This window comes from Amphiura filiformis, chromosome 7, assembly GCF_039555335.1.
Source record: "Amphiura filiformis chromosome 7, Afil_fr2py, whole genome shotgun sequence".
NCBI classification, from domain to species: Eukaryota; Metazoa; Echinodermata; class Ophiuroidea; order Amphilepidida; family Amphiuridae; genus Amphiura; species Amphiura filiformis.
Genome location: NC_092634.1, coordinates 40676156 through 40687328, shown reverse-complemented (window position 1 = coordinate 40687328; position 11173 = coordinate 40676156). Strand labels below are relative to the sequence as shown.

The following is an 11173-nucleotide window of genomic DNA, read 5'->3' as shown; positions in this document are numbered from 1 at the left end:
ACCTAGAATTATACCCATAAGAGGCACTAGAGTTGTAATCAATAGGAATACAATTAGTATGAAAATTAAGAGAACATTGTATACAAGAAACGGCTGAGATGCTCTTATTTTACAGGAACAGGTACCACAAAAATTCTCAGCGAATATTCATAACGATTGTTATGAATGTTGTTTGGACTTAGGAATATTATTAGTATCAGATATTGCGCGTTTCCCTTCTACATGTACATTATATCAGTTCAGGGTAAATATAATAGAATGATTTCAACATAGTTGTCTTTTGGGTCATATGTGGTCCAGAACAGCCTTAAATAGTTATTGTGTTGCCCAACTTTTAAAATCGTTTATCTTTTTTTTTATTATACATTAAGTTTTATTGTGTAGGCATATAATCCGAGTGTTTATTATGGTTTTTACAACGTTGTAGTAGTGTCTTTTTCGTAATTCCATGTTTGATAAAAAATTAAAAAATAAAAAATAAAAAAAACCTGTAAAGAAAGAAATTTTACAGATCACCAGTTACACTTTGAACTTGTTTAATTGTATTCTGTGGAGTGGAAAATCCGTTGTGTGTATGATATACTTCGGTAGCTCGATGGTATGACATTGGCAGCCATATACAAGAAAACAATGGAATATTAGTTGCTACAAGTTTTTGTGTGTCGTAAATCAGGTAATATTATAATGTTCATAATTTATCTTTGATCTTCAAAATGTTAAATGAGTGATATTTTTGCCATTATATGAGGCCAACATAAATCCACAAAGACAAAAATTGAATAAAAACAGTGATTCATTACACCTGCAGTGACAGTCAGTGTATCGGTGTGTGTAGCCTACACTTTTGCATAGAGGTTATTTTCTGATGGGGGCGCGAAAAGCGCCAGAAAATTTCGCATTTTAATGCTAAAATTGTGTCTGTATTTCGAGCCGGGAACACAACTTCCCCAAGTCAGTAGATGCACAATAGACATACGAGGGACGGTCAAAAGTTCGTAGAACAAGCCCGGGAGAAGTGCTACTTTGTCGCATGGTAATGAATTTGTCATTTGAAAGCTTGTTCCTTCAAAACATTACTCCTAAAATATTTGATTTTTACATCACTGTATATGGACAGGACACTCTGCAGAGGAAGCCTACCTCCTTGAATTCGCAGGTACTACCAGAAGTGAATACATGGTCATCCCCGGGTGGTCATCATGGAAATTTCTCCCGACGGTGATGAAAACTCAAATGAAATTTCACAATGTACAGTTGCTGTAAATGGTGATACCATCCTTGATATTCAACAACAACGAAATGGTCCTTAGAGTTCAAGGATGGAATGAGCGTCCTTGAAGATCACCCAAGGTCCAAAAGACTTGCTGACGTCCCCACTAATGATGTACGGGCTAGTACAGTGGCATTGGGAATAAATAAAGAACCAAACAAGACATATAAGATAGCCACAAAATATGAAACTCTGAAGAAAGTGTTTTCAACATAAATCCATTAACATTTGGGTATTCCAGGGTGTATTCTAGATGGGGTCCCATCGGAATCTTCAGGCACAAAATTGATGCCAGTTGACAGAATCAGATTCACACCTCTTATACACTTAGAATGAGGACCGACACAAGTTTCATCTATATTTGGCTAAAGGTGATAAGATATACATTAATCACTACTGTAGAATTATGAGTCCATTCTGTGGAAGCTCCTGGATCTCCCGCCTCTAAGATCATCACTCGGTCACCACAGTGCATGATCTTCATCGCTGTTTTCTGAAATTCAGGGAGAGTCTTGATGACGGATCATTTGCCAAATGAAAGTACAATTATAGGCATATATCATACAGTTTTGATAGCAAAATTGAGGCAAGGCATCAAGTGAAGAAGGTTGGTGGTAGGAATGGGACTGTTTTCGGATTGTGTCCCGTACACTATCCTCAGTTTGTCAAGCTGCCATTCACTACAGAGGGCTCAGTTAACTAAAGCAACCATATTGTGATCCAGACATGGCCTGCAGCTAGTGAAACCTATTTTAGAATTTTAAGTCCTACCTTCATAATATCAGGTTTGCTGGTGATCAATGTTGGTGAGCCTTCACTGAAGAATGGCTCATGGAGCAATCAGAAGACTTCCATTTTTTTGACATAGAATGTTCAAGAAAAATTCAGACGGGTGCATTAAGCCCTAATGATCACGTTCAATAGTGAGATAGAAAGAATTTGGCTAGTACTCTTTCAAGTTCCTTGTTCTACGAACATATTGACCGCCGCGGCGCTGATGAATGGTGCGGGTGGGGGAGGGACAGCCCACACATATATTTGCCAATTACTATAGGCTCTAGGGGGAGTTCGTGTACATGACTCTTTTAGAAATATACATCTGACATTGCATTTTCATGTATACCAAGACCTTCAAAAAAGTTTGGGTAAGAAATTAAGATCAAGTGCAATTAAAGATGGCGTCCAAATGGCCGCCAAATAGGAGTTTTCCATTAAAACAAACTGTAGCAACATAAAAATGATCTAATGATGAAAAATATCAGCGCAATAATGCTTCTAATCAACAGAAATAAATATATGCCCATTTTGTTTCATTCGCATCTTTTCAATTCAAGATGGCGTCCAAAATGGCCGCCAGAATGGCCTATTTTCATTGAAATACACTAGAACAATATGAGAATGATATAATAATAAAGTATTATCAATAGAATGAACGTTTTAGGCATTTTGTATCTTCCAATTCAAGATGGAATCCAAAATGGCCGCCAAAATAGGCTATTTCCAGTTTACTGTCTAAGTAAATACAAATAATTATAGCTATTGCATAATAATTTCATGTACCCATCATTGCCATCCATAACATCCTTGGGCATATAAAAATTCGGAGAAGATTCTCTGTCACTTATTTGCATATATAGGTGGCTATTTTATTTTTACGTGCCTCCTGGCACGTTTGTGCAGTGAGATTTAAAATCCGTGCAGCGAGAATTAAAATTCCGTGCTTAAAATATTTCTATGCCATGCCATTCAACAAACTTAATAGGGACGGCTTTTAGGTAAAAATGTCAACACTTCATCGCCCCTTTTCTTGAAAATTCCTAATTTTCACAGGGTCTGAAATTTATGCATTTAGAAATAGTTTGGGAACCGCTAGCAGCCCTTTGCTCACGACAGTGAATACAACCATCATAGGCTATTTAATATTAAGATTCATTGTGTTGAAAATGAGATTGTAGTTTCTACCTGCTCAACGGCCAATTATAGTGTGTTTGTTTTTAAACGTTTGAATATCTAACGACAAACAACTTTTTAATATGCACTTTGTATTCTTTTTAAAGACTGTTAGACCAAAAATGGCACAGTATAAGAAAAATGGCAAAACCGTGACGGCAGATGATGGCAGAATACATCACCTTCATTCAGAATACCACCCTCATGAATCACGAGATACTAATGAGAATGTGGCCATTAATTATACTGTGACGTATAAATATGAATATGCCGGGTTCGTGGCTTACACAATGCTGGGTGGTTTTGGACTGTCTATAATGCTAGCCATCATCTTCAGATTTGAGGAGACGACATATACACATTGCGGAGTAAGTATGGTGGAAAAGAGTCTGCTATCTTCAGAGGTCGGAGTTAATTCGCCGTAGAATAGATTGAATACAATACCGCTCTTTTCAAAGATACTAAGCTTACAGGTGCGAGTGATCAGCATATGAATAATCTATATAATTACGATCCAGGTCTTTATCCCTGTTCTGTGACATCTATGGTTCAATTCATAGGTACTGCGTGAACGTTGTAGTGCAGGGCGATATATTCAAAAATTGAATAGTAGTTAATCCTCACTTCAACGGCGAATACAGTTCATGGCCTATTCCAGTTGAAATCCATACACGCATACAGCCCCTTATGGAAGACATGACCTTACTCTTCCACACAAGGAGTTTCAAATGGGGTTAACTGAATGGAAACTCCATCATTTGAAAATTACGATATAGACGAATCCAATTTCACGCATTCCTACACCTCAATGGCAGCCATAGCTGGGTCCCCGTCGGCTATAATCCCCTAAAATATGAAATGATGCGTCCTTGGCGGGGTTTTTAAACTGCATTTCATCACCCGTGTTACACGTATACAATAGAATGATGAAAGTTTACGACACAATCAATATAACATAACATCGCGTTTTAAGCGGCTTTAATCCACCCATTTGGGCAGTCACAACACCAGTTTGGTGCGCCGGGGACCCAGTAATGGCCGACTAAATTCTGACCATCACTTGGCTCATTGGATTCGTCTATAGTTACCAAGCTATATATGCACCGGATAGTGTATGTGGGGGGTACTAAACTTTAGATGTGACGGGTATGTCACCGGCGTCAGGAAGTAGAGCCTATATCGGTATAAATTGATGTTTTTGTGGCGCCCTCTACGGAGGCGCCACAATATATGCATGACTTTGTGAAAAGCTTCTAATTTCACTCTTGCTAGATTGACTTCGCAATTGTTTTGCTAAAATTATGCCCAGCTCAGAAATAAAACAACAATTTGCTTGGATTTTATTTTATTATTGTTTTCTGATATGCACGCCGATAAAATGGTGAGCGTAAATTCTTTGTTTAAAATACAAAATTAGGATTTATAAAAACACCAAATAAATCCTGACCTTTGTATGCGTTCAACCAGTTTACCGTGTGCCTTAGAACCCGATAGACGGTGACATTTGACCATACACTAGGATCCACAACATGCTCACCCAGCAAACACAAAACGTTTTCGACATCATTCGCAAAAGGTTATAAAAGGTTGTCAGAAAACGTTTAAATGTCGGGTTATATAAAGGGTATATTAAGAGTATAAAACGTTTTCATAAGCTTAAAAACATTTTTGATAATCTACTGCTCAGCAAACAAAATGTTTTACAGAAAACGTTTAAATGTCGGGTTATATAAAGGGTATAAAAACGTTTTAATAACATTCCAAAAACATTCTTGAAAACTTGATACAAAACATTCTAAACAGAATGTTATTTTGGGAGTTGAAAAATATTTTGCGAAAATGTTTGCCCAAAATATTTTCAATAACGTTTTAAAAACGTTTTTATGACCTTTATATAACCCGATATTTAAATGTTATTAAAAGGTTTTGAAAAAACATTTTAAGAACATTTCTGTGTTTGCTGGGTTCAAATATTTTAACATAATGTTATTTAAGTATTGACACAATATTTGGCAAAAATGTTTGCAAAAATAGTTGACAATAACATTTTTGAAAACATTTAAAAATATTGTTGTAGTGTGTTTTCATACAAAACGTTTTAAAACGTTATCATGACCTTTATATAACCCGACATTTTAATGTTATTAAAACGTTTTTACTTAAACCAAAAGCCAAAATATAACTTATTTAAAACGTTTTTAAAACGTTTTTGTGTTTGCTGGGCATCTATCATGGGAACAGTTCTTTTAAAAACCCTTATACATTTGTACATTCATCCTTTTGAAAATTTGGGTATACAAACTCATACTCTGCAACTTGAGGTCAAATTTTGCACTATGATTATGTAATTGAGGTTATTGGACTATGCCATTGGGATGAGACTCTTGTGGTCCATAGTGATAAGTTCAATTAACGAGGCCTCTTAAACTGATGGCTTTTGTTTGCTAATTACCATAGAATCTATATAGCGGTTATTGCCAAAGTTGCAATATGGTGGCACAATTGGGTGGCAAACTGTATGCAAACAACACGGCATATTAATTATACATGTTCTGCACTGTTGTATTTTAAAACACTGAAGACCAAAATTGACGTTAATGCCATGATTGGATCATGGAGGTATAGTACTAGCTACTACCTCCATGATTGGATTAAGTAAATAACTAAATCCTGTTATCTACCCAGCAATGTTTGCTTATCTTAATAATTGTAACAAACTGTAGTGTACTAAATGGTACAAGACAGAAAAGGCAAACAGACAGAAATTTAGAGTTTTAAATTAGAGAGTTGACAGGAAGTTGTAAGAGTTAAATTGTTATGGATATGATTGGTGTAAGCGCGAAAATGTTGAATGTCAGATCAAAGTCATCCGAGGTGAATTAAGTAATGTCAATCACAAATTGTTACAGGTCATTTGAGGTGGACTAAGTTTATATTTGGATTGTCAGAACACCTTCCCCAATCAAACACATTTCACTTGCATTTGATCATCTTCTACTCTTCCCTAGAAACATCATTATAATACCAAATCTACACACCATGGAATTCACCATATCACGTCCAAGTTCACATTGGGCGCCACATTCCTTTTTTAAAGGAATTTTTATTTAAAAAAAGGTGTTTTAATAAGTATAACAAAAAAGGAAAAGAACAAGGGGGTCATTGGGTATACATAAGACAATTTCCATTATGTTACTATTTGTTTAAATCCACGTACAGGTAGACAATTATTTACCATCTATCAGTGCAGCCATCGGTACAACCCCGTCGGCCTATGTCTGGCGATTAGCTATTTGTATGAGCAGTTTACCACGTCTTCTATTTGTATTGTTTTGTTACAAGTTCTACAAAAATGTGTCTTGTCAACTACGTTATTATAGAGGTCTTTGTCATCTGTGTTTCATCACTGATATGTTTGAAAACTTATCACTCATAGGCCTGTCTTGCATATCGTCAGATGATAATTATGGTAAGTTGCCATTAAATGCTTTTCGTCACTTTGAACAATATTTATAGTTATGGGTGGCCAGCAGATGGCACGGTACTCTAGGCCCGCATTATTTAATTTTGGATACAGCTTATACAATGACACCGGTACGCAGTTTGGTAGATATACCACTGTCATACAGGCATTAACATTCAATAAAATCTCTTTAAAAAGCACTAATTCTAGACATTGTTGATGTAACTTATGATTTTCTCTATCATTTTCATTAGAACGTTGCCCTACTCCATACCAAAGTGGATCTCTGCCCTATACTCCATACCAAAGTTTCGAATTGATTAAAGCAACCGCATTAGCGGTGGCATAAACACCAATATTACGGTAGTCGTCAAGTTATGCAAGGGCTACCAATATTACACGGTTTGTCGATGTTTTTTATTTTTTGTTATCCACGAGTTTTTGTTCATATCCTTTCAAGTCGCTGCAATGCTACACATGATATTAATGTGTGTTGTATTCAAGATGGCGACCACTACGTATGATGACGTCAAGTACGATGCAACCACATTAGACATCGTCAAGGTAATTATAAAAAAATCACTTTAATTTTATTTTCTAAACAACACAAAATTACTATTACTGTGACATAAGTTTTTATGCGATCGAAGAAATTGATTTTGAATTAACTTTAACAGGCCAAATTTTATCATTAAAACATCCCCTTACAGGTTCGACCACTCAATTCCAAAATAATAACAGTGCTTTTGTCGCAGTTTGTGATCAATAATCGTCACTTTTGGCCCTGATTGCCCTGATATGGATCTATTAAAATAAAGGTGGATTCACAAATTGATTGCTTTCGTACTGGTAGGCAAATTCTGAGCCCTGCGGGGCTGCTCAATACCCTAGGCCCTGTCCACAGCCCGGGGACTGCGGTCGTGTCGGTATAGGCACGTGTTTTAATTTTGCTTTCTAAACAACCATTCACAGGACTAATCGTTGCGATGTGCATTTATGTGTTAACAGAGAAAAGATGCCTTGCAAAGCAAAATGTTTTTGTGCGCCATGAATATCCTTGCGTTCCTGATCTCCGTATATTTCTTCTTCCGACATCAGAATAGATGCGAAACTGGAGGTAAGATTGATTCTCGTACATAAACGAACATTTCTTTGTGTGGGGTGTGTGTGTATGGAGAGGGGTGCAAAGCCAAATTTTTGTCCCCATTTTTCAAATTTACGTCCTCTTTGCCACACTTGCATCCGATTTGTCACATTTTCGTCCCATTTTTATTCATTTTATCGACACTTTTTACTCTTACCCATTTTATCATCAGTACACGAAACGTCTGTAGGCCTACCGGACGTCTGTACAGTGGATATTCCCTGCCCCTAGACTGTAGAGGGTAGAAGCTCCAGGTCCGGGAGGGGGTCCTGGTAGAAATGATACGTGGATGTGCGGGAGATTCGGGTGCATTTTTCAGACATGGTTTAAGATAGAAAGGTTTTTTTTAATTTTCTCAAAATAGTGTCAATTTTTGCAAAGATTTTCCCAAAATTGGTGTCATTTCGGATAACTTTTTCGTCATATTTAGGTTTAAAATCGGGTCATAGAGTTCCACTGTTTCAGCGCACATCTCCACCCAACCCTAAGTTGAAACTATCCCCCCCTCCCATTATCATGTCTAAGTTCGTTCTCTTTCTTCTTTTTTCAGTGTATTCTCTGTTTGCCCTATTCGAATACCTGGTTGTGGTAACCAATGTGTTGTTTCATTATGATACGTGTAAGGATTTCTCAAATCGCTGCATCATCTATGGGCATGATGAAGGACGTGAACATAATCAATAAACTGAGTGAAATATCTCAGCAGGTCCCCAAATTCCACTGAGTGAAGGAAGGTTTTGACAACCGATTTTGAAAGCAGGAGGAAAACCGAGGTCCCGATCTATTGACCTCAAATAAAGGATTCAAACTATTATAATAGCGTCCCTGACCTAATGCGACACATATTTAATGAGGCGAAAAGGGATTGGTCTACTAGTTATGCTTGAGCGAACTCCATGCTCAGTACACTGTCCTATGCCTTATTGTGATGAGGCGGGACACACCGTCATCATCCCTATATCTTCGTGTTAAAAATTGCCGTGATAGTACGATGAATCCTCACGTTTTTCAACAACTACCCATGAGATTTTATTCGAGATAGGCCGTGCAACTCAGGCTAAGCATACAATTTGAGATTTTGAGCGCCTGCCACACTGTTTCTATTCTATGTTTTACGATTTTCGTATGATCAATATATGGCTGGCCGTAACCGCCACAACGTGGAGCTGCTACGCGTAGCATACTTTTCGCTTCGCGGAGCTAAATTGACCAATCATGTTAGATCTTTTCATTACGCGGAGCCAGTGGATGCATCCTCGTTCCAGAGAGAAAACTCTTGCCAAAATTAATGTTTACTATGGGGATTTTAAATGAATCGATTGTAAATAAACCACGACCAGTTGTACAGGATCAATACCATTGTTTGATTAGTGTATAGTCAATGTTACCTTGCATGCATGTGTCATGTGTGTGGCGTGTTTGTTTGTTTGTTTGTCTACTCTGTCAGGCCAGGATCACTGACACCCACGGTACTGATACTCTCATACTATCACGGTGATCATATTGTTGAATGTTGTTGACTTAAAATAATCATGATGCAGTCATGTCTACAGTAGAACTCACCACGACCTTTGAAGGACTTAAACCCTATTAAAAGCTATTAAACCAAGATAACACTCAATGAAAACGGCTCAACTATGTTACATCAGATCTTCTCTGGTTAAATACACACTGCACTTGTGTCTGTTTTACCTGTGCAATGAGCAATGAGCTGGTATTATAGTTTCAGTTGGGTGAACGATTATAAAGCGAACGAAAGGTAACAATACTGTGGGCTTTTGTTTACGAAATGAGACAATAGTCTGCTTATTGTTAACCAGCGTTCTTGAAAATGAGAAGCTTAATGACTTAACACGGTTTAGAAATAATTTCTTCATATTTTTGGTACAAAAGTACCAATATTTCCAAACACCTAAATTAGCTAAAAATTTAGGACATGTTACAAAACTATATTTTCTAGAATTTCAGAGAATACTTTAAATATTGGTCGGTTATTTTTTACACAGTAGTGACGTCAACTAGGCAATGGGCTATACTTCTAACATACACTATTTGTAGAGGTCACGCGTCAATGGTGAGCGCACTGAGTATTGTGTATAGGAAAACGGACAGTAACTACAGTATGTATGGCCTACTACTAGTATATAAAGTAAATCCGAACTGGTTTGCAGTTTGCTGAAGGAGTCGAATTCCGCAGGGACACCGCGCAAGTTATACAAATTAGCTCCCGGCGATACACTGCAGATCGCAGAACTGTGTGCATAGTTTACCACCACTCTGCCTAGCTATATAGTTATGTACAATACTGTATGAGTTTCTTATGAGTGCATGTCCATCTTAATAATAAGTCAGTTCGTACTTTTCATAAACTACTTTTTGAATCATAACTTTCGTGACCGAGGATATCTTGCAACTACGTGACGCTCGTCTGGCAAATTCTTAATGAATAAATTCGCTTCACGTAATGAGTAAGTCGTACCGGTACTTAATTAGTCAGTTTTACCTCCGAGTAATGAAAAACTCTAACATGATCATGATTGGTCAATTTGGCTCCACGGTGCAAAAAGTCAGCTACGCGTATATCCAGCTCCACGTTGTGGCGGTTGCGGCCTACCATATCAGTATCCCATATGATATTTCTATTGCAAGAAAATTTTATTTGTTGTCAGGTTTTATCTTAAATACACTAACTGGAAATTAAATACACTAATTAGTGAGGACCGGTATTTTGCTGTGGATATGTTTTACTGCAATTTGCGGGTAAAAAATTTGAAATCCTGAGTAAAATTTTGATCATATTCAACTCGTTGAGAAAAATTTATATAAAAGAATGCATGTAAAATCCAGCTGCAATACAATGTACATTATTGACACACTATCACCCTCTTTATCTACGGCAATAATAGAATATCGATTTCAATCGAATTGAATACGATGCTCAGTTTTGAGTTTGTAGTTGACTACTAAGCGACCTAAGCGATCGATTGCTAGCCAATCAGATAGAACTCCTTTTCTTGCGTTCGGTGAAATACCAGTCGCCCGTCGCTCACCAACGGAGTATTAAATTTATATTTATCGAATAGGAAGTCGACACTGTGCGGGAGTTTTAAAAACACGGCCCCTGAACATAATATAATGCCCGAACATATTCCGGACAAGGAACAATAGCCATAATACATGTAGACAAACTGTCTGGCAATGACGACGTCACATTAGTCTATAGTATGATCTATGATCAGAACAAAATAGTATGGTGATCGTCTACAGTATGATCAGTACTAAAAGTCCAGAGCGATTTTTTATTTATTTTCTAAAATTAAAAGAACCACTTTTCAGCGGGATTTTT

General features: G+C 37.1%; 1 protein-coding gene across 1 annotated transcript; it reads left to right on the top strand.

The window, feature by feature from the left end:
• Nucleotides 1-572: 572 nt before the first annotated feature.
• LOC140156495 (post-GPI attachment to proteins factor 2-like) lies at nucleotides 573-8992 on the top strand. The gene is made up of 7 exons (XM_072179438.1): nucleotides 573-673; nucleotides 3328-3588; nucleotides 6440-6689; nucleotides 6737-6761; nucleotides 7010-7247; nucleotides 7692-7800; nucleotides 8378-8992. The coding sequence occupies exons 2-7, from the start codon at nucleotides 3343-3345 to the stop codon at nucleotides 8509-8511; spliced, it is 1002 nt and encodes a 333-aa protein (XP_072035539.1). The 5' UTR covers nucleotides 573-673; nucleotides 3328-3342; the 3' UTR covers nucleotides 8512-8992.
• Nucleotides 8993-11173: the final 2181 nt, after the last annotated feature.

Bases quoted from the DNA above. Each gene is read 5' to 3' on its own strand.
- LOC140156495 (XM_072179438.1), top strand. From the start codon at position 3,343: ATGGCACAGTATAAGAAAAATGGCAAAACCGTGACGGCAGATGATGGC. The intron at 6,690-6,736 runs GTAAGTTGCCAT...CAATATTTATAG, and splicing joins ATCGTCAGATGATAATTATG to TTATGGGTGGCCAGCAGATG. The intron at 7,801-8,377 runs GTAAGATTGATT...TTCTTTTTTCAG, and splicing joins GAATAGATGCGAAACTGGAG to TGTATTCTCTGTTTGCCCTA.